The sequence below is a fragment of the Nicotiana sylvestris genome, chromosome 8 (genome assembly GCF_000393655.2).
Source record: "Nicotiana sylvestris chromosome 8, ASM39365v2, whole genome shotgun sequence".
NCBI classification, from domain to species: Eukaryota; Viridiplantae; Streptophyta; class Magnoliopsida; order Solanales; family Solanaceae; genus Nicotiana; species Nicotiana sylvestris.
This window is the reverse complement of record NC_091064.1, coordinates 149,966,918-149,991,714: the sequence shown is the minus strand read 5'-3', so window position 1 is coordinate 149,991,714 and position 24,797 is coordinate 149,966,918. Positions and strand designations below refer to the sequence as shown.

Below are 24,797 nucleotides of genomic sequence, written 5' to 3'. Positions count from 1 at the left end.
ATTGCGGGAGAAATAATTTAAAAACCGAAATACTAAAATAAAACAGTGTTTAAGATGCCGTCTGGCACATAACAGTACAAATCTCAACATAGCACTCCCAAAATACGGAACCCCATGAATCACAAGATAAGAGATACATAAGAAGCTCTAACTCCAGAAATGTCTAACAAAAAGGAAAACTACTGAAGGGCTATACTATTACAGAAAGATAGAAAGGAACTCCTCGGTTTGCGGACGCGACAGATATACCTCGAAGTATCTACAGAAGCGCCCCGCATCAAGAATGATAAGAATGAGTGGAAGTATCTGGATCTGCATATGAAAAACATGCGCAGAAAGGGCATGAGTACACCAAAGCGGTACTCAGTAAGTGCCAAATCTAACCTCGGTCGGGTAGTGACGAGGAAAGTCAGGGCCCTACTTATATTAAATAAAATACAAGGTATAATAGTGTACGAATAAGACAGTATAATAAAGTACAACAGTAAGAAATAACATATAATAGAAAGAACAACAACAATTAGAACCGAGACAAAATAATCATGGAAAGGAATACAACTCAACACAGAGATAACAATCGAGGTACCTTCCAGGGTACCGTCTTGTAGTCCCAAATGTAACTATCCTGTGGATCTTTCGGGATACCGTCCCATAGTCTATCATATATATCCGAAGGATCTTTCGGGATCCTGTCTCGTAGTCCAACTAACAGTGCGCGGGGATCTACCGGAATCCCGATCCATAGTCCTAAATATAAATACTCAGTACTAGAGGAATCTACGGGGTGCAACCTCGTAATTCCATATAACTGTGTAGGGGATCTACCGGAATTCCACATCCGTAGTCCCAAATAAACAGACAAGGAGGGGAGGATCTACCAGAATCCTACATTGATAATCCCAAATGTAAATACACAGCAACAACATTAAGAATATTCAGCAAATGTCAATTTCATATCAAGGCAAACAGGAAATTCTAGCCTAGCATGCTGCACGGAATTCAGGTAAAGCAGTTTGAGAAAATAAAGCAATTAAGTCACATAGACATGCTTCTCTAAGCTAACAACATGCTTAAATTGCAAGTAGTAATAACAAGAGAAGAAACTCAATCTTAATTACTTAGTGAAAACCAGATTTTCAACAATTAGCACAAGTACGCATTCGTTACCTCACGTACAAGGCATTTCAAATATAAACAATACCAAAACCTAAGGGGAAGTCCCCCACACAAGGTTAGACAAGCCACTTATCTCGAACCAGTTCAAAACCACGTTCTTGCCACGAGTACTCGACTTCAAATGACCCAAATCTATTCAAATCAATTGCATAATGTAAATAACACCTCAAGTAACTGATTCCACTAATTAATTCTAAGCTAATAGGTGAAATTACGAAAAATGACCAAAACGGCCTCCGGGCCCACGTCTCAAAATCGGGTAAAATTTATATTTTCAGAATTTTCATACTCTCACGAATCTAACAATTCCAAAATTATCCAATTCTAATGTCAATTCCCCAATCAAAACTTGAAATTTAGGTCTAAGAACTTTCCCCAAATTTTACATACAAATTTCGAAATTAAATGATGAATTCATGTTTAGATTAATGGGTTATCAGCAAAAAGGAGTTAAGAATCGTTACCAGCAAACTCTCTCCAAATATCTTTCCAAAATTCGCCTCCTACCGAGATCCCAATTCAATTTTGTGATATGAACTCAAAACCCTCGATTTTAAACTTTATGTTCTGCCCAGGCACATCCTTAATTGCGATCGCGGAAACTCCTACCCGATCATGAAGAGCAGCTTCGCTAGACCCCAAAATAATACTACGCGAACGCGATAAACACTACAAGATCGCGATGTTGCACTGCTCAGCTCTACGCCATCGCGGTTGACCTCACGCCATCGCGAAGAGAAAATCTTCCACTCCTCAGCTGCCTCACTCCTTTCTCTTCGCGAACGCGACATATCCCACGCGTTCGCGATTCAACACCTGTCTAATACTACGTGTTCGCACTCCTTTTCCCGCGATAGCATAGAGCGAAATCCCCTCTGCCTCATCTAAGCCTTCGCTATCGCGAGTCTCCTCACGCGATCGCGATGAAGGAAAGTCTGCAACAAAAACCAGCAAAAATCTGATCCTTCTCCAAGTCCAAAAATGGTCCGTTGAGCATCCGAAACACACCCGAGGCCCCCGAGACCTCAACCAAACATGCCAACCAATTCTAAAACATCATTCAAATTTGTTCCAACCTTCGGAATGCTCAAAACAACATTAAAATACCAATTAAACATCGAATTCAAGCCTAAGAACCCCAAAAACTCTCAAATTACGCTTTCGATAAAAATGTCTATCAAACCTCGTCTGAATGACCTGAAAATTTGCAAGCATGTCACATTCAACACTATGGAGCTACTCCAACTTCCGGAAATTCTATTCTGAGGCCATCTTCACACTGCTCCGACTAGAGTCCAATTCTAAAACTTAGGCTCTCATTTAGGGACTAAGTGTCCCAAAACACTTCGAAACTCAAAACTAAACATTCCGGCGAATCAAAATAGCAGAAACACAGTTAATAGGGGATAAGGGCGTAAATTCTTAAAATGATCGGCTGGGTCGTTACATCTTTCCACACTTAAACATTCATTTGTCCTCGAACGAGCATAGAGACATACCTGAAGTAGTGAAAAGATGAGGGTAACGGCTACGCAAATCCTACTCGGTCTCCCAGGTCGCCTCCTCGACCGGCTGACCCCACCACTGAACCTTCGCTGATGCAATGTTCTTTGAACTTAGCTTCCGAACCCGCCTGTCCAATATTGCCACTGGCTCCTCAATATAAGATATATCCTTGTCCAACTGGACTGAACTGAAATCCAACACGTGCGACGGATCACCGTGATACCTCCGGAGCATCGAAACATGAAATACCGGATGAACTCCTGTCAAGCTGGGAGGTAAGGCAAGCTCATAAGCAACCTCCCCAACATGCCTCAATATCTCAAAAAACCAATAAACCTCGGACACAACTTCCCTTTCTTCCCTAATCTCATAACGCCCTTCATAGGCGATACCTGAAGCAGAACCCGCTCTGCAACCATATAGGAAACATCACGAACCTTCCGGTCCGCGTAATTCTTCTGTCTGGACTGGGCTGTACGGAGTCTATCCTGAATCACCTTAACCTTCTCCAAATTATCCTGAACCAAGTATGTGCCCAATAATCTAGCCTCACCTTGCTCAAACCAACCCACCGGGGATCTACACCGCATATCATATAAAGCCTCATACGGTGGCATCTGAATGCTGGACTGATAGCTGTTGTTGTAGGCAAACCCCGCCAATGGTAAGAACTGATCCCAAGACCCTCCAAACTCAATCACACATGAACGGAGCATATCCTCAAGTATCTGAATAGTGCGCTTGGACTGTCCATCCGTCTGCGAGTGAAATGTTGTACTCAACTCCATCCGAGTACCTAACTCATGCTACACAGCCCTCCAGAACCGTGATGTGAACTAAGTACCCCAATCTGAAATGATGGAAACTGGAATACCATGCAGACGAACAATCTCCCCGATATAAATCTTTGCCAGATGCTCCGAAGAAAAGGTAGTACACACAGGAATGAAGTGCGCGGACTTGGTCAGCCAATCCACAATCACCCAAATGGCATCGAACTTCCTCAAAGTCTGTGGGAGTCCAACTACAAAGTCCATGGTGATCCGCTCCCGCTTCCACTCTGGAATCTCTTTCTGCTGAAACAACCCACCCGGTCTTTGGTGCTCATACTTTACCTGCTAAAAATTGAGGCACCGAGCTACAGACCCAACTATATCTTTCTTCATCTGCATCCACCAATAGTGCTACCTCAAATCCTGGTACATCTTCACGGCACCCGGATGAATGGAATACCGCGAACTATGCGCCTCCTCTAGAATCAACTCCCGAAGCCCATCAACATTAGGTATACAAATCCGACCCTGCATCTTCAATACCCCGTTATCACCAATAGTCACATCTCTAGCATTACCATGCTGAACCTTGTGCTTGAGGAAAGCAAATGAGGGTCATCAAACTGGCGCTCCCTGATACGATCAAATAATGAAGACCGAGAAACCACACAAGCAAGAACCCGACTGGGCTTGGAAAGATCCAATCTCACAAACTGGCTGGCTAAGGCCTGAACATCCATCGCCATAGGCCTCTCCGATACTAGTAAATAATCCAAACTCCCTAAACTCTCTACCTGGCAACTTAAAGCATCGGCCACCACATTGGCCTTGCCCGGGTGATACAAAATAGTAATATCATAGTCCTTCAACAACTCTAACCACCTCATCTGGCGCAAATTAAGATCCTTCTGCTTGAACAGATGCTGCAAACTCTGGTGGTCAGTATAAATCTCCCAAGCAACACCGTACAAATAATGATGCCAGATCTTTAGGGCGTGAACAATAGTAGCTAGCTCGAGATCATGGACAAAGCAATTCTTCTCATGTACCTTCAACTTTCTGGATGCGTAGGCAATCACCCTACCGTCCTGCATCAAAATTGCTCCAAGGACAATCCTGGAGGCATCACAATAGACGGTATAAGAACCCGAACCTGTAGGCAATATCAAAACTAGGGATGTAGTCAAAGCTGTCTTGAGCTTCTGAATGCTTGCCTCACACCCTTCCGTCCACTGGAACAGAGCACCCTTTTGGGTCAGCCTGGTCATAGGGGCTGCAATCGATGAAAATCCCTCAACAAAACGACAGTAATAACCCGCCAAGTTAAGAAAACTACGGATCTCTGTTGCTGAAGATGGTCTGGGTCAACTTTGCACTGCTTCTACTTTCTTCGGATCCACCTGAATACCCTCACTCGATACCACGTGGCCTAAGAATTCCATGGAATCCAACCAAAACTCACATTTCGAGAACTTAGCATATAACTTCTTATCCTTCAAAGTCTGGAGCATTGTCCTCAGGTGCTGCTCATGATCTTCCCGACTACGGGAATATACCAGATTATCATCAATAAAGATAATGACGAATGAGTGAAGATACGACCGGAACACACTGTGCATCAAATGCATGAAGGCTGCTGGGGCATTGGTTAACCCAAATGACATAACAAGGAACTCATAATGACCATACCGAGTCCTGAAAGTAGTCTTCGAGATATCTGGCTCCCGAATCTTCAGCTAATGGTAACCTGAGTGCAAGTCTATCTTAGAAAACACCCGTGCACCCTGAAGCTGGTCAAACAAATCATCAATACGAGGCAAAGGATAATAGTTCTTCACTGTAACTTTGTTCAACTGGCGATAATCAATGCGCATACGCATAGAACCATCCTTCTTCTTCACAAACAAGACAGGAGCACCCCAAGGTGATACACTGGGCTTAATAAGATCCTTATCAAGCAATTCCTGTAACTGATCCTTCAACTCCTTCAACTCAGGAGGAGCCATACGATACAGATGAATAGAAATGGGCTGAGTGCCCGACAACAGATCAATGCAAAAATCAATCTCTTTATCGGGCTGCATGTCCGAAAGATCAGCTGGAAACACATCAAAAAAATCCCGCACTACTAGGACTGAATCAACTGTAGGGGTATCAATACTGACATCTCGCACATAAGCTAGATACGTGTCACACCTCTTCTCAACCATTCGTTGAGCCTTAAGGAAAGAAATAACTCTACTGGGAGTGTGATCTAAAGCACCCCTCCACTCAACATGCGGTACACCTGGTATAACCAACATCACAGTATTGGCGTGACAATCAAAAATAGCATAATGGGGCGACAACCAGTTCATGCCCAAAATAATATCAAAATCTACTATGCTGAGCAATAATAAATCGGCTATGGCCTCAAAATCACTAAGAGCAACCAAACACGACCGATAAATGCGGTCCACAATAAGAGAATTTCCCACAGGAATAGAAATATAAACAGGGGAACTCAAAGAATCCCGAGGTACACCCAAATGTGGAGCAAAATAAGAAGACACATAAGAGTAAGTGGAGCCAACAGCCTGTGAAAAACCAGTATAATACCTGTGATGATAGAATCAGAGGCAACAGCCTCGGTACGGGCAGGAAGGGCATAGTATCAGGCCTGGCCTCCCCCTATAGGGTGACCCCTACCTCCTCAACCTCCACCTCTAGCTGGCTGAGCGGGTAGGGTAGCAACTGGAACTATAATCATAGCCTGAGAACTCTGCGGGGCATGCTATGGCTGAGAAGTCTGTGGAGGTGCACCCCTCCTAAGTCTGGGGAAATCCCTCACCATATGGCTTGCATCACCACACTCAAAACAAGCTCTAGGAGGACGTGGTGGCTGCGACTGGCTCAGGCCAGGTCTGCTGGACTGACCACTGAAAGCACCCCACGTAGGAGGCACTCTAGATACTAGAGGTGCATAATAAGGCTCTAGAGGTTTAGAAGGAGCTAGAATACCACTGGCTGCTGGAAGAGCTGAATGAACATGGCGACTCATATAACATCTACCATGACGACCTGCAGCTGGGGCACGGGCACCAGAATAATGGCCCGGCTCTTGAGACCTCTTGGCCTCCCTTTCCTCTCTATCCTTAGCATGCATACCCTCAATCCTCCTAGCAATGCTCACCACACGCCGATAGTGAATATCCATATCCAACTCATGATCCATGCTAGACCTAATGCTGGGAATAAGCCCCTCGATAAACCGGTGAACCCTCTTGCGAATAGTAGAAACCTAGGCTGGTGCATGTCTAGCCAAGCTGGTGAAATAGATAGCATACTCCGAGACAGTAATAGCACCCTGGCGCAACTGCTCAAACTCTGCACGCCATGTGTTCCTGAGGTTCTGAGGAACATACTCCCTCAGGAACATATCTGAAAACTGAGTCCAAGTCATGGAAACTTCCTCGTCCAGACTGTCTAACTCATAAGTGCGCCACCACTCAAAAGAGGCTCCTCGAAGCTGGAATGTAGTGAAGGAAACCTCGTTCAATCTTGATATACCCATGGTACGGAGAATACAGTAGCATTCATCGAGAAATACCAGAGCATCATCTAATGCTAGACCACTGAATATAGGAGGCTCATACTTCTTGAACATCTCAAGCCTCCGCTACTCAACCTCGAAAATTCCTGCCCTGTCCACCGGCTGATCTAGGACTGCAGGCTATACAGGTATAATCTCTAAGACCTGATTCATATGCACTCGTTACTTAGGAGTGGGGGCAGCGGGAGTCTGTGCTCCTCCCCCGGCTTGGGATGTAGCTGCAGCAAGGGGAAGCAACCCTGCCTAAGCCAAAGTGGTGTACATGCTCGTGAACTGCGCAAGGGTCTCCTGAAGAGCTGGAGTAGTAGTAGCAGTAGGCATATCAGGTGCTTGGACTCCGGCTAGAACTGCTGGGGGTACCTCGGTGGTAGCTCGCGTGGGTGCCCTGGCTGCACCACGTGCGCGTCCTCGGCCTCTACCCCGACCCCGGCCTTTGAAGGCTGTAGTAGGGGGCGCGGGTGCTTGATCATCTCAAGTAGCACATGTCCTCACTATCTGTGAGAGAATAGAAGACAAAAGTTTAGAATTGTCATATCAAAGATCTCGCATGACAAGGATATCAAATGAAGTGGAATTTTTCTAACAGTTATGTAGTCTCTCGTAGATAAGTACAGACGTCTCCGTACCGATCCGCGAGACTCTAATAAACTGGATTGTGATTCATGACTCCTATGAACCTAGAGCTCTGATACCAACTTGTCACGACCCCGGTTTGCCCTCCATGAACCATCATGATGGCACCTATTGCAGGAGAAATAATTTAAAAACCGAAATAGTAAAATAAAACAGTGTTTAAGATGCTGCTTGGAACATAACAATACAAATCTCAACCTAACATTCCCAAAATCCGGAACCCCATGAATCACAAGCTAAGAGATACATAAGAAGCTATAACTCGAGAAATGTCTAACAAAAAGGAAAACTACTGAAGGGCTATACTGTTATAGAAAGATAGAAAGGGACTCCTCGGTCTGCGGACGCGGCAGATATACCTCAAAGTATCCATAGAAGCGCCTCGCCTCAAGGATGATAAGACTGAGTAGAACTACTTGGATCTGCACATGAAAAACATGCACAGAAAGGGCATGAGTACAGTACAGCGGTACTCAGTAAGTGCCAAGCCTAACCTCGATCGGGTAGTGACGAGGAAAGTCAGGGCCCTACTGAGATTAAATGAAATCCAAGGTATAAAATTGTAGAATAAGACATTATAATTAAGTGCAGCATTAAGAAATAACATAGAATAGAAAGAACAACAACAACTAGAACAGAGACAAAATAATCACGGAAAGGAATACAAATCAACACAGAGATAACAACCGGGGTACCTTCCAGGATACCATCCTGTAGTCTTAAATGCAACTATCCAGTGGAACTCCCAGGATACCGTCCCGTAGCCCACCATATATATTCTAAGGATCTCCCGGGATCCCGTCCCTTAGTCCAACTAACAGTGTGCGGGGATCTAGCGGAATCCCAATCCGTAGTCCCAAATATAAATACCCACTACTGGGGGAATCTACCGGTTACAGTCCCATAGTTCCATATCGGAATCCCACATCCGTAGTACCAAATAAACAGACAAGGGGGGGGGGGGATCTACTGGAATCCCACATCCGTAGTCCCCAATGTAAATACACAGTAGCAACACGAAGAATATTCAGCAAATGTCAATTTCATATCAAGGAAAATAGGAAATTCTAGCCTAGCATCCTGCACAGAATTCATGTAAAGTAGTTTGACCAAATAAAGCAATTAAGTAACTTAGATATGCTTCCCTAAGCTAACAACATGCTTAAATTGCAAGTAGTAATAACAGAAGAAGAAACTCAATCCTAATTACTTAGTGAAAACCAGATTTTCAACAATTACCACAAATACACATTCGTTACCTCACGTACAAGGCATTTCAAATATCAACAATACCAAAACCTAAGGGGAAGTCCCCCACACAAGGTTAGACAAGCCACTCACCTCGAACCGGCTAAAAAGCAACCCAAAACCATGTTCTTGCCATGAGTACTCGACTCCAAATGGCCCAAATATATTCAAATCAATTGTATAATGTAAATGACACCTCAAGTAATTGATTCCATTAATTAATTCGAAGCTAATATGCGAAATTAGGAAAAATGACCAAAACGTCCTCCGGGCCCATGTCTCGGAATTGGGTAAAATTTATATTTTTAGAATCCTCATACTCTCACGAGTCTAACCATACAAAAATTATCAAATTCCAATGTCAATTACCCAATCAAAACTCGAAATTTAGGTATAAGAACCTTCCCCTAATTTTTCATACAAATTCTGAAATTAAATGATGAATTCATGTTTAGATTAATGGGTTATAAGTAAAAAGAAGTTAAGAATCGTTACTAGCAAACTCCCTCCAAAATCTCTCCAAAATTCATCTCCTACCGAGCTCCCAATTAAATTTTGTGATATGAACTCAAAACCCTCGATTTTAAACTTTATGTTCTGCCAAGACGCATCCGTAAACGCGATTGTGGAAACTCCCACACGATCGCGAAGAGCAACTTTGCTGACCCCCAAAATAAACCTACGCGAATGCGATAAACCCTACGTGATCGCGATGTTGCACTGATCAGCTCTACGCGATCGCAGTTGACTCACGCGATCGCGAAGAGAAAATCTTCCACTCCTTTGCTGCCTCACTCCTTCCTCTTCCCGAACGCGGCGTAGCCCAAGCGTTCGCGATTCAACACCTGCCAATACTACGCGTTCACACTCCTTTTCTCGCGATCGCATAGAACAAAATCCCCTCTACCTCATCTAAGCCTTCGCGATCGCGAGCCTCCTCACGCGATCGCGATGAAGTAAAGTCTGCAACAAAAACCAGCAAAAATCTGATCCTTCTCCAAGTCCAAAAATGGTCCGTTGAGCATCCAAAACACACCCGAGGCCCCCAGGACCTCAACCAAACTTTCCAACCAATTCTAAAACATCATTCAAACTTATTCAAACCTTCAAAACACTCAAAACAACATCAAAACACCAATAAAACATCAGATTCAAGCCCAAGAACCCCAAAAACTCTCAAATTACGCTTTCGATCAAAAGGTTTATCAAACCTCATCCGAATGACCTTAAATTTTGCAAGCACATCAAATTTAACACTACGGAGCTATTCCAACTTCCGGAATTCCATTCTGACCCCGATATCAAAATCTCATTATCGAACCGGAAACTTTAAAAATTCAACTTTCGGCATTTCAAGCCTAAATTAGTTACGGACCTCCAAAACACAATCCGAACATGCCCCTAAGCCCGAAATATTCCAACGGAGCTAACGAAACTGACGAAAATCTATTCCGAGGCTGTTTTCACACTGCTCCGACTGTGGTCCAATTCTAAAACTTAAGCTCTTATTTAGAGACTAAGTGTCCCAAAACACTCCGAAACTCAAAACTAAACAACCTGGCGAATCAAAATAGCAGAAATAAATACGGAAAAAGCAGTTAATAGGGGATCAGAGCGTAAATTCTTAGAACGACCGGCCGAATCGTTACACATTTTCTTCAAAATTAAGACTTTGATCAATAAACATATTTTTTGGTTAAACAAATTGGTTCCGTTACCGGAAACGTGATAATATTTTCACTTTTCAAATTCTCTTTCTGACAACCAATCATGTCAACTGTCAACTAAAATAACTAGCTAAATCCACAGGAGGGAGGAACTCCACCAATTCCTTCACCACAAGTATCTACTCGACAGTTTCAAGAATGGACAGCTGAAAGATCAACATCACGAACGAATAATCATCAAGGGGACGAGCACACTGTCAGACAAGACGCTTTAAAACAATTGATCGTATAGCACGTGAAAAACTCTCTCCAAGCCTTTGTTAGGGGATTTCAAACTGCACCGCCAACTCCTCCTCCAACAATATCGCTACCATAGAAAACCAACGATAGGGGCTTGCCAATTCAGGAAGCGGAGAAACTCCTAGTGAATCTCGTGATGGAATGTCAGGTATACCAAATAATTCTGATTTACAAAGTTTGGTACTAACTTTGCTGAAATAGTTGAACGAGCAAAATGATCGCATAGAATAAATAACTGGTGTACCACCCGTGATTAAATGAGTAGATATTGATAAATATTTACAACAGCCCTAGAAGCCAAGTGCAACACCTTTGCCGATTCCTAAGAAGTTTAAAATGGCCGATATTCCAAAATATGATGGAACAATTGATCCGCGAGATCGCGTAACCGCGCTTACAACTGGCGTGAAACGCAACGATTTAACTAAGTAAGAAATTAATCAGTTTTGGTCAAAAATTTGGTGAAATACTCACGAAAGGAGCAGTAAAGTGGTATTCTGTCTTACCTGAAAACTCAATTGATTCTTTTTCTGAGCTTGTAGATTCATTTATAAAAGCACATTCGGGGGCTCAAAAAGTTGAAAAAAGGATGGAAGATATCTTTAAGTAAAACACGAAACACAGAACTACTCAGAGAGTTTATGGATTGATTCCAACAGGCGAGGATGATGTTACCACTAGTACCTAACAATTGGGCAGCCATGGCATTTGCAAGCAATCTAAACGAGAAGAGTTCAAAAGCCACGAGGAGACTGAAGGAAAGTTTGCTAGAATTTCTAGCAACAACTTGGAATGACGTGTATAACAGATACAACACAAAGCTACGGATAGAGGAAAACACGGCTGCACAACTAAGGTTTGATGAAAGAGAAGGGTCAAAAAGCTCAAAATCGGAAAAAGGACCGAGAAAAACATGTACGAGCCTTATATGGGTCCTGCAGGTCGAGATTCTCGGTCCAAACAAGAAAACCTACGATATGAATCGAGGTCAAGGCAAAAAGATGCAGGTTCCTCATCTACATTCAAAAAGGAACGAGATGCGCGAGGAGACAATTCCAACACACATGTGACAATCGAAGACGACAGTTTTAATGTCAGTACCTCTGACTTGGTGGCTGTTTTAAGAGGTATGGCAGATAAGGTATGGTGGCCTAAAGAAATGAGATCAGACTTGAGCAAAAGAAATCTAGATTATTGGTATGAATTTCACAACGATCACGGCCATAAATATCAGATTGCAGATTACTACAAGGAGAGGTTGAGCATTTGTTGAAACGAGGTTATCTAACTAACCTGTTCAACGAGAAAGGTAGGCAATCATATATGCAAAATAAACAAGAAACCCCAATACCCCCATCTCCAAAAAGAATAGTCAATGTAATAACCAGGGGAGACGAGGTCAATAGTGTGACTTATATAGCAGGAAAGAAGACGTCAAAAGTCAAAGTCACTCATGGGAAGCAAATACGTCACACCTTGGAAGGAGTCAATATAACATTTGATGAGGAAGATGCGGACAACTTGATGGTTCCTCACAATGGCACACTGGTAATATCCTTACTTGTATACGATACTAACGTAAGCTAGTGGATGAGATGCAAGCTAACGACAAGGTGATACCAAAGGCACAGACTATGTCTTGGTTTGATAATTCAAGTGTTGTCACGAAAGGAGAAATAGTGCTAGCTATGTTTGCAGAAGGAGTTATCAAGGATACAAAGTTTCAAGTGATAGATCCAGACATGGCTTATAATATAATCCTAGGAAGACCATGAATTCATGATATAGATGATGTACTGTCCACATTGCATCAAGTTATCAAATTTCCTTCACAATGAGGGACTCATCAAATCTGTGGAGATCAACAAGCTTCGAGAAGTATCAATTCAGTAGTTGCCACCAGCACGGTAAACGAGGTAAAAGGCAAGAAATAGCAGTTACAGAGTTCAGTTGAGGATGTTTCAATACAAACCTCAACTGAAGGCATTCCAGCTAAAGCTGACATTGATTCGAGACTCGATGTTATTCAATAGCCAGAAGAAACTAAAAATATTAAGACAACTATCGAAGAACTCGAAGCGGTAGTGCTATTCAAAAACTGGTCGGACAGAAAAGTTTACATCGGTGTAAACTTGAGCACAAAAATGAAAGGTAAGTTAATTGAATTTTTAAAAGCTAACTCAGATTGCTTTGCTTAGTCGTATTCAGATATGACAGATATACCATCGGAGGTGATGACTCACAAAATAAACGAGGACCCATCATATCCACCTGTTAAGCAGAAGAAAAGGAAGCAAGGATCCTTCAAAAATCAGGTGATCCAGGATGAGGTACAAAAACTTAAAAAAATTAGGTCAATATGAAAGGTAAAATATCCTAACTGACTAGCTAATACTGCGGTAGTACCAAAAAAGAATAGAAAATGGCGAGTTTGTGTAGATTATACTTACTTAAATAAAGCTTGTCCTAAAGATTCATTCTCTTTGCCACACATAGATCAACTAATTGATTCTACCGCAGCACATGAGTTGTTAAGTTTTCTAGATGCATATTTAGGATATAACTGTGAGCACGCGATTTTACCTCACATGAATTATTCCTACATAATTCCAAAGAATTAGATTTTTCTTTTTATTATTTGTTATTTTAGGATTTATTGTAGAATTTTTCTAATTACTTGCATTTTTGTGCACGTTTAATTTTATTTAATTCATAAAACAAATATACAAAACATACATTGTATTTGCATTTAGGACTTAATTTTATATTTTTAGATTAATTTGTAAATTAATTTGTTTGACAAAATAGAAAAAAACACAAAATAACTCATTTTTTGCATTTTAATTTTTAGCTTCGAATTTTGTAGTTTTCCTTTAATTTGGTAATTAATTAGTTGTTGTAAATATTATTTTTAGTAATTAACCTAATTTGGTAGTATAATTTGGGTTAGGAATTAATTTAGGTTTTATTTTTATTTATGAAAAGAAAAAGAAAGTTAGAAATTGAAAGGAAAAGAAAAGGAAATAAAAGAAGTAGTCTGATTTTGGGCTAATTTAGTTCAAATTCCCCCAAACCCAATTGATTTAACACAAATACCTGTCAAATCGGCCCAAACCCGTGTCACTTTACCCGGTCCGCCCCATTATCTAAACAAATGACCCCGTTTAGATTACTCTTAATCAGGACCAATCTCACTTGATCGAACGGTACGGAACTGGGACCCCTTCTAATATATAAGTGTCCGAATGTTGACCCCCCCTAACTCGTCTCTTTCACTCCTCATCTCCCTCATCAGAGATTAACCTAAACCCAAGCGCCGCCCCAATTCTCCACCACCTCAAGCCGGCAGCGCCACCTCTAACCAACCCCAAATTAACACCATAGAATCCTGACATCCTCCCCTTTCTCAATCTCAAAACCATTTCCCTCCAATCTTTCCACATCTATTCGAATCTTAAATTTAAGTTCGAACCCTAAGAGTCTAAAATCAATTTCCGTTGAACCCGTTGGCGTGCATGACCATAGGCTTCTATTTCTTTCGAGTTGAAATTTGATTCAACGCAAATTGATGTTGTTCATTTGTTCTTGACATAGAACAAATGATAAACATTAGTTTCGTTTAAAATCAATGTCTCCAGTTGGTTTTGAGTTGGATTTGGTAAGTTTTCTTCATCTCTTTGCCCGTTCTTGTTGCTTCACCATTTGTTCCTCTTCATTTCTTATCCTTTTCTCTAGTCAGTTTTTACTTTGGTTGAAATTTGACAAGGGTTTGTGGTCAGATTGTTTCCGTTCATTTTTTAGTTTTTCTTTTCAATTTTTAAAGGTTGTGCACTTATTTTTGTTTATCCACTTGTTTAGTTTTTAGGTTTAAACTTCTGATTCTTGCTTTTCTTGTTTTAGTTTTGTAGTCAGTTAATTAGGTTTGCTTCAATTTGAATATGTAGTTTAATTATAGCTCATTAGTTAGTTTAAAAAGGGAAATCAGTCATTTAGCTAGAATTTTAGTTTTGAAATCGTTAGGTTGTTTAGTTCTTCTGATTTCTCATTGAATAACTAAAATAGAGTTCTGATTTTGGTTTGGGCCCTGGGTTCAATTCTGACTCATTTTCAAAGAGCAACCCATTCATTTGGGTTTAAGTCATTGGTCAATTTGACCCATTTGATTTCTGAAGTAAAAAACAGGGGTTTTAAGGGTTAGATTAGGAAATTTAGGCTAGGGAATCTTTAATAACTGAATGGGGAAGCTTCCTAGAAGGTGGGATTGGGTCTGATTTTGAAAAGCTAAATTTGAACTTATGGATTAAATAGCAAAAATAAAAATTCTAAAAGGATTAGAAAGCAAAACTAAAACTCATTTCTGCTTCCCTTAGGCTTGCCTATAAAGGCATTGTAACTTCATTCTCAAGTCAGATTTTTTTAGAGGTTTAGGGACTGAAAAGAGGCTAAAAAAATACTGAAAACTTTAGAAGTAACTGAGTTTCTTTTTAATTCTTGAAATACTGAAAAATTGATAAAATTCTATTTGGTTTTAGGTTTTCTGATTCTCTTTGTTAGCTAGAACTCTGGAAAATTCCATGGCCATACTTCTGGGTTGAGAAATGGTTTGAATTTGGTTTGAAGTTGGGTTTTGATTTGATGTTTTACCACTGTTCCATCATTGCTTTGAGCTGATTTTGCTGTTTGCTTCCTTTTGCGGGGTTACTGTTGTTGCTCTCTTTTTAACCTTAGGCTTTTCCTTTTTTATTTGCTGAAACCAGGTACACTTTGGAACTTTATCAGTGTGTGGAGTTTGAGTTTGAAGTATTTTGAAGCTGTAAACATGATTTTTAGTTGAATGTCAAGTTATTGTTGGAAATGCACCTATATTCCATGTTTAAATTATGCTATTTCTTGTATCTATTCATGCTATGGACCTTGTGATTCATATTAGACTTGTACTTGGACTTTTATTATTGTGGTTTTAGTATGTTAAGTGTTCTTACTGTCATTGTGGGGCTCGAACTAGGATAGATAGCACACCTTCGGAGTATTGAATAAACTGTTGCCATTTCATTGATAGTCAGTATTTAGATTAACCTTCAGAAATGATTTGGTTTTGGTTTGGAGATTGTTCTGTAAGGATGAAACAAATTCAAAGGCTATTGCATCACTGTAGTAGCTTAGTAATATCTATTGTCAAGATTTTTTTATGTATGGAAGTCTTGATAATACTTTTCATGTGTAAATGAGAGGCATCTCAATTTTCCTCCATTGGTATTTTAATTGGTTAATGTGTTCGTGTTTACCTTTGAGAATTGCTTAAGTTTAAATTGGATTTGAGTCATAGAAGGGTTGTTTAGAGCCCAAAACCTTGATGTCCAAATTTGTTTGCTTTCATGAGGACTAGATCCTGCGTCCTCATCTCTGGACATTCTTTCTCATTAAAATTAGGCTCATTTTTGGGCCCAAACCTGAAGGCACTTGCAGATGGGATTGCATACTCTATGTTATTTGGACCCGCTTCGTCTTTGTCGGACCCAGTCTTCCCATTAATTGCTTTTGATGGCCCAAGCCATTTGGTTAAATAATTAAACCTATTTCTTTTTAACGCAAAGCCTTTCAGCTAGCTTGAATAAAATCCCGATTCTCTTAGTATTTAGTTAATTAGATTCCTTTAGTTAGTTGAGGTGTGCCATAGTAAATAACATCAATAGTTCATGGCCCTCAAAAGCTTAGTTCAAGCTTCCTTTAAAATCGGAATCGAGGTGTGCCATGCCAAATAAAATCTCAAAACGCATGGCCCTTACTTAATAAATTTTAACCTTTTAGAAATTGAGGTGTGCCATTTAGTTGAATTTTCCATGGTCCTCGCAAACTTGAAAGTGTATAGTTCCTTTAGGTGCGTAATTTAAATTAATTTCCCTAAACTCGGGTGTGCATTTCATGTGACCCAAATCCAAATCTCAACAACGTTAAATAAAATGTGTCGTGGACTGCGGGTGCATTACATGTGGCGTGGTTCGGGACATGTTTTATATAACGTTGAATCTTCCTAAAAATAAATTAAAAGCGGTTTAATAAACAAAAAATACACCATAGGCTAAAACATGTAATAAATCAGATAATAGGCCAATTATAATAATTTAAGCGACTGTGCTAGAACCACAGAATTCGGGAATGCCTAACACCTTCTCCCAGGTTAACAAAATTCCTTACTTAGAATTTCTGGTTCGCAGACTTCAAAAGGAAAGTCGAATTTCCTCGATTTGGGATTTAAAATAAATCAGTGACTTGGGACACCAATTAAAATATTCCAAGTGACGACTCTAAAATCAAATAAATAATCCCATTTCGAATCATGTCACTTAAATTGGAAAAGCTCCCTTATATACCCCCTCGGGTGGGTAAAAAAGAGGTGTGACAGCTCTGGCGACTCTGCTGGGATTGAAACCCAGAACTTCGGTTCAGGGTTCAAGAATTCAAGCTTAGAATAGCTGTTATATTTGGCTTTATTTATTATCTGATTTTTTTACATGTTTGAGCCTAATGTGCTAAATGCTGCTTTTTACCGCTTTGATATTATGTGAATTGTATATAAACCGCTACAAAACCCTTCTTCTCTCTGAGTCTTCTAAATCATCCGGGGAGTATGCACTTCGAGTGACTTTTCTTATGTTAGAGTCTTATCCAATTTTAGAGTGAGGTTCGGACACGTTGCAAAGCCGGTGAAGCTTCTGTATTCCCGGTACGCTGCCCCCCGGCATGAGCTGTCTGCTTGGGTAAGCCAGGTCTAGAACAATACACCTAGATTTTAAACCTAGCATAACAAAACCTCATATCGGATCCCTAGTAGGAACGTTTTTTGCATCACATGCATTTGACTTTCGAGACTCAACACAGGGGTTGGGTGTGTCAAGGACAGGTGTACCCGAAATGAAAAGACCATCCTGATGCATCCTACTTGCTACCAGTGCATTTATTTTCTTCAGATTTGCATGTTGACTTGCTTACGAATAATAGGAGAAAGATAGGAAAATGAAAAGTTAATGTGAGGTCTAAGAGAGATAATTGCCTGTTTTTGGAAAAACCAATGTCCAAAAAAAATATGCCGAAACTCTGCTGAAATTTTGAAAAAAAGAAAATCTTGTTTTTTATTTGGTTTTGTTTTTATTTTTGTCAAATCTGCCCGAACTACGCTAGTTTGATTCTCACCGGATGTGGGATACGTAGGCAACCCCCATCGGGTCCAACTTCATTTTTGCAAAAATAACCCAAAAAGAACAAAAATTTTATTGTTTATTATAAATAAGTAAGGTGATGGCATTCTAGTCTAAATAGCCGAATGTCCCCCAAAAGGGCGCCGGAAGGCTGTTTTGCAAGAACAACAACCTATGGTCTCTTTTTCAAAGTTTTGGCCGGTTAGCAAACACAGGCTTAAAAGCTTTTTCCCCGAAGTGCTGAAAGGCCGTATTTTTATTTATTTTTTTGGAAAAATGGTGATAACTTTTCTTGAGTCAAAATGAGTCATGATCTTTTTAACTTATTCACCCTAATAAATGTACAGGATGAGCACAGATGAAAATGAACCCTTCGCAGCTCTTAAGGAAATCCCCTTACAGCTCCATATCTGGTGGAAGGACTTAGGAAAGGTCAGCCGAGGAACCGTGGTAAAAGTTTTGGGTGGTCTTGTCGGACTTTTGAACACCAAGCCAAGATTGGACGTGATTGAAGGTTTGATACCTTTCTGGGATCCGACTCGGATTGTGTTCCGCTTTTCTAATTTTGAGCTTACACCCACCCTTGAGGAAATTGCGGGTTACGCCGGCCTTAGCAGAAACCTTAGAGGTCGGTACCCGGTGTCACCAAGAACAGTATCTCCTCACAAGTTTCCGGATATGTTGAGTATTATCCGGGATATTCAGGATGAGAATTTAGCTGAAGGGTTTTTCACTTTCCAATTCTTGTACCAATGCTATGGCAATTCCCAAGGTTTTGAAGTACCGAATACTGGTCTGACCCATGTAGGAAACAAAGATAAATGGGAGGCACGACAATGTTTGGCTTTCATAGTAGCATTCTTGGGGTGTTATAATATGTCCGCGAAAAGACGACAACATAAAATTGTGCCTCGTGGGAATGGTTGATGTCGCGATCAAGAAAGCTAATGGTACCCTGGTTCTAATGATCTTGTCTGAGATTTACCGAGCTTTGACCATTTGTAGAGAAGGGGAAAAATTCTTCCAAGGTTGTAACCTACTACTACAACTATGGATACAAGAACATCTTTGTCACCATGTCGGGTATATGAACTACGACATGACTGGTTTGAATTGCATCAAAGAATTTGAAAGACGAGTGGTGGGTGTTGAATTTCCAGAGGGTGCCGAGGCTTGGTTTGCACACTTGAGTTCTTTAAATTCAGATAAAATTTAGTGGACTTTCGGATGGCTCCCTATCACCAAAGTCGTATACATGTCAACCGAAGTGTGCTATCTTCTCCTAATAGGTATCCGAAGCATTCAGCTAAATGCTCCTCACAGGGTTTTGCGCCAACTGGGCAGGTTTCAAACTGTTCCCCATGACGAAGATCTGAGTGGACAAGTTGTCGAATTGGGCCCAAAGGTTGTATTCCCAGAAGGAAGTGTTCTCCAAGTTTGGAATGCATGCAGAATTCTCAAACCTAAGACTATGGTACGAGATCTAGCTAAGGGTGAGGTAGACCTCAATTACATGATTTTGTTCGGTAAACGGTTTCAAATCCCTCGAGAGCCCGAGAGACCTGCTAAGAGACCCTATGTCCAACAATTCACGAATGACTCGCGGGAGCAGCGGGACTGGTTGGCAAAAGAAGAAAGCTATAAGGCCAAGATAAGTAAATTAGAGGGACAAATCAGGGACCTCAAATTTGGCAATAGTATCCAAGCTGTCGCAGATGAAGGGGAAAAGGAGAAGCTAACTCAGGAAAACAAAGCCCTCAAATTTCAGATCCAAAAAATGAGAATAGCTGCTAGAAACCTGGAAAGAAGCAGAGCAGATGAAGGGATTATAAGTGGTCTGAGAAAGAAAGTACTCGAGTGTCAAGATGACCTAAAAAAATCTGAGGCCAGTCTAGCAAGAGTCCGAGCACAATTGGCAAAGAAAGCAGAAGGGCAGGCAGAGAGTGTGTGACAAATGAAAAGAAAATATGAGGGGAAAATCACCAATCTTAAGAGAAAGCTAACTATCCTTGAAAATGAGGCGACCAAACAAGCTAAGAACTTTAAAGCCGACAGGAAACATTGTTATGCTTTGATGGCCCAGATGGAAGAAGATATGCAACAGTTGCAGACTCAAAATCATCATGACACCCAAGTGTTGGAAGCTCGGAATCAACAAATCGGGCGCCTGCTTCAGGAAAAGGGTATTATCCGAGAGAGGGTTAGAGCCATTGCTGACTACATCGTCATGAAATGCCACGCATGTGAAGACATGACTCAAACCACTTTCTTCGCTACAATAATGACATTCTTCCGCCAAATAATGAGTGATTTGGAACGGCTTCAAGGGGATGTCGCACATAGGCCCGTGGCAAGACCGAATGATGTCCCACAGGCCCCAGGAGTTGAAGCACTTATGTACTTTTGATTTTTCATTTACCGAGTCTGTATGTCAGTTTTTAGTTTATAATATTCTTTTGAGTCTGTTTACAGTCTTTAAAATTTCAAGAAATGAGTATGTTGGAGGCAATCCACATGGCGTCGTGATATGTAGGCAATCCTCATCGGATCAGGTCATAATTTCTTGTAAATAACTCAAATAAAAGAGGGATGTGGAAGGAAAAAACCGAAAAAAAACCAAAAGGAAAGAGAGCCAAAGAAAAACCAAAAGAAAGAAAAACGAAAAAAAGAGAGCAAGGAAAGAGAGAAAAGAAAAGAGAGGAAAATGAGAATAAGAGGAGAAACACAAAGAGCCAAAGTGGAAAGAAAAGAAAATTGGGGAAATAAGCAAAAGCCAGGATGAAACATGCAACCGTTGCGAAACATCTAGAAACACATTTAACTGTATAGGCGCATCATACCCAACGTGCGATTACCTATGTGTTAATTGCTTCAAACTGACCGGTTTGTTGTCTAATGTTAAGTACAGGTTCTATAGTAAGTTGGTTGGTTTTGTGGTAGTCTGGCTTCATATCCATACTTCATGGGGGTCAAAAAAAGAAGTGTTGAAATGTCTTCAGAAAGTCATCTGCCAACAATCCCTATCCCGGAGGATAGCCCAATCTCGGCCATCCCAACTTCTGAGTCAACAACTACTGAGGAAAATAGGATTCTGTGTCTCCGCATGATGGAAATGTGGGACACCTGGGCCAACGGAAGAGAACCACTAAGTGCGATGCCCGGATTCTCTAAGTTGTTTCTCAGAGCAAGTGGCACCTCCAACATCCCCATAAGTTATCCAAATACCCCACTGGGATATCCTACCATTTCAGCCTACTTTGCTGGAACACCTTTTGAGGCTTGCCCCCAGGTGTTAACTTCAGGCGTGGCTTCAAACATATTCACTGCGCCACCTTGTTCAGCTACGACACAACCTACCCTACCTAGGCCTAGCTTCGATCCATCCTCCTTCACCTTTCATGAACCATCTTTTCCAATGGAACCAACCCAGTTCACTACCAATGCTTACCCTTAGCCACCTCAGTACGAGTTTACCACAGGGCAGGAGAAAACTACAAAAAACCTGAACAAGAGGAGATTACCAGAAATATGAGAAGCATAGAGCAAAGTCTCAAAAATATACAGGGTCTGAGTGGGAAAAGAGCGTATCTTATGCTAACCTGTGCATGTTCTCGCACGTACATTTACCCTTGGGTTTCAAAACCCTGTAGTTTGAAAAATATGACGGGCATGGGAATTCCATAGCTCACCTCAAAAGGTACTGCAACCAACTGCGGGGAGCGAGCGGAAAAGAAGAGCTACTCATGGCTTACTTTGGAGAGAGTTTGGTCGGCATTACCTCTGAATGGTATAGGGATCAAGATATATTTTGTTGGCATATCTGGGATGACCTGGCTCGGGACTTTGTCAGCCAATTTCAATATAACATCGACATTGCCCTGATAGGAATTCATTGTTAAATCTAAAGAAGAAGTCCTCAGAGAGCTTCCGAGAGTATGCTGTCAAATAACGCGAACAAGCGGCCAGGGTCAAGCATCCTATGGACAAAACAAAGATGGTCAGTGTCTTCCTTCAAGTCCAAGAGGCTGATTATAATCAAAACTTGATGTCTGCGATAGGTAAGCCGTTTTCCGAAGCCATCAAAATCGGTGAAATGGTTGAAAATAGGTTGAAAATAGGGCGAATCTTGAGTCAGTCTACTATAAGGGCTACTTCCCAAGCAATCCAAGACGGGTCTGAAGGAGTAAAAAATCGAAAGAAGAAGGAATAAACATCAATGGAAACTTCAAGTGCAAGAAAACACCATCCACCCAGACCTCATTTCTCTGAAAGAACCCCACAACATTACTATCCCCACCAAGATGTGGCTTATGCTATGGTTCCTCAGCCATATGCAGTGCTGAATGCCCAACCCTATAGTAGTCAACAACAATAATTTAATCAAAACTGAGCTCCATTTCCAAGAAATCAACCTCCTCACCAAGCTCACTATAATCCCCGAGCTCCACAAAGCAACTTCCGTTCCCGAGAACCACCCAAGATACCAAACTTCACACCCATCGGTGAGTCTTATTCCAGCCTTTTCCCCAAACTTGTTCTGATGGGTTTGTTGCAGCCTGTACCCCAAACCAGGCAGAACCCAACATCACCCGCTTATAGAGCTGGCACTCGATATGCCTACCATTCAGGGGCAAAAGGGCATGATACAGATGACTGTTGGACCTTGAAGAGGGTTGTGGAAAATTTGATAGAACAAAAGAGAATAGTGCTGAAGGACGATGACGTTCCTAATGTAACCAACAATCCATTACCGGCTCACAACAACAGGTTGGTTAATTGAATGATCTGTAGAGATAGAGAGTTTGACCCAGCTCTCAAAGCCATCATTGCATTAGCCAATGTGGAAAAGAAACCGAAAGTTGTCGCAAAAAAAAAAGACAAGGGGGAGAAGAAGAGCAAACCTACCCCTCAGAATACAGAAAAGAAAGTGGGAATTGAGACCGGGGCAGCGCCCTCAAAAGATGTTGTTCTCTATGTTCCCCGAGGCCACAAGAAGGAACATATGTCATTGAGCCCTCCTAGAAGGTTTGGGCTAAACAAGGGAGCGAAAATATATGTGCCCAAAGGGACCTACGTGGTGCGGGGGCCAATAATTTTACCAAGGCTGAATGAGCCGTGGTTATTGGCCATGCACCGCAAAGACCTATGACAGATCCCACTATTGTTCCATGGAACTACAACAAAGCGGTAGTAACTTACAAAGGTAAAGAGATCTTGGGAGAAGCTAAGGAAAATAACCCACTGGAAAAGTACATCAATCTGGAGGAAGTGAATAATGCCACAAAGAAACGTTTCCCACCCAAGAATCCAGTGAGTGCCGAAGAAGCAGAAGAGTTTTTTCGGAAGATGAAAATGGCAGACTACGAAATAATTGACCAACTTCAGAAGTCTCCTGCCCAAGTCTCTTTATTGTCTTTGCTGATGAATTCAACTGAACATCAAAAAGTGTTGATTAAAACTCTCAACGAAGCATACATACCCATTTAAACCACTGTAGAACAGTTAGAGAGGATGGCATAAATGTTTTTTGCAGTCAATCAAATCTCTTTTAGCAAGAATGATTTGCCCCCAGAAGGGGCCGCCCACAATAAAGCCCTTTACCTGACAGTTAAATGCGAAGGGTATTATGTGAAAAGGGTCATGCTAGATGGTGGTTCTGGGGTAGATATTTGCCCTCTCTTAACTCTGCAACGTATGGAAATCGGTACTGAGATAATCAGGCCCAATAACGTTTGCATGCGTGCCTTTGATGGCATTAAAAGAGATACAATAGGCGAGATTGATTTGATTCTAACTATCGGCCTGGTGGATTTCGAGGTGACCTTTCAGGTCTTAGACATGGATACTTCCTATAATTTCCTCTTGGGAAGACCTTGGATTCACGCAGCAGGGGCTATGCCTTCCACTCTCCACCAGATGGTGAAATTCGAACATGAAGATCAGGAGATTGTAGTTCATGGGGAAGATGAGCAGTCGATCTACCGAGACCCGTCAGTCCCGTGTCTTGAAGCTAGAGAATGAAGTGAACATATAGTCTATCAAGCTTTTGAGGTTGTGGTCGCAGACCAATGTGAAGAAGGAAACCCGTGTCCTCAACCCTTTCTCTCGAATACATCAATTATGGTTGCCAAGGAAATGATTAGACATGGTTACAAACCCGGGAAGGGGCTCGATACTTCATTGCAAGGAATTATTGAACCTATCACCTTGGCTGCTAGTGAGAAATTCTTTAGGGTAGGTTTCCGACTCACGCCAGCTGATGGAAAATGGGCAGATGAAGGAAAGAACAATGTATGGGTCTTGCCTCAACCGACTCTGCATCTTTATAGAACATTTTTAGGCATAAATACAATGAGGAAGAGGAAGATGAGGCCTTCACGGCCGAGGAAATTGAAGAAATTTGTGGGGCTATGAGGCAGATGCTGTATGAAACCCACATGGTCCAACTAGGGAAAGGCTCAAGCACCGCTGAGGTGCTATACATGGGACCCAATTCCAAGCTACAAAATTGGAAGGCTACTCCGTTCCCAATCAGGCGGGAATCCCGGTAGTCCAGTCCTGCCACGTTTTCTGCATCACGAGTTATTTCAGGGTGCAACTCAGATGTTTTCTTTAGTTTCATGTCTTTAATTTTCAATGTAAACCCTGTTATCTTCAAATTCAATGAAATGAAAACAATATTTCATCGTTCATCTCTCTTTACCCT

At 41.4% G+C, this 24,797-nt stretch overlaps 2 protein-coding genes across 2 annotated transcripts; one reads left to right on the top strand and one right to left on the bottom strand.

The window, feature by feature from the left end:
- Positions 1-6,735: 6,735 nt before the first annotated feature.
- LOC138875836 (uncharacterized) lies at positions 6,736-7,101 on the bottom strand. The gene has a single exon (XM_070154709.1). It carries the CDS (start codon positions 7,099-7,101, stop codon positions 6,736-6,738), a length of 366 nt encoding a protein of 121 aa, XP_070010810.1.
- A 16,510-nt stretch (positions 7,102-23,611) lies between these two features.
- On the top strand, positions 23,612-24,112 carry LOC138875835 (uncharacterized). Its single transcript, XM_070154708.1, has one exon. It carries the CDS (start codon positions 23,612-23,614, stop codon positions 24,110-24,112), a length of 501 nt encoding a protein of 166 aa, XP_070010809.1.
- Positions 24,113-24,797: the final 685 nt, after the last annotated feature.

Coding starts and splice junctions, on each gene's coding strand:
- LOC138875836 (XM_070154709.1), bottom strand. CDS start 7,101: ATGTTCAAGAAGTATGAGCCTCCTATATTCAGTGGTCTAGCATTAGAT.
- LOC138875835 (XM_070154708.1), top strand. CDS start 23,612: ATGTTTTTTGCAGTCAATCAAATCTCTTTTAGCAAGAATGATTTGCCC.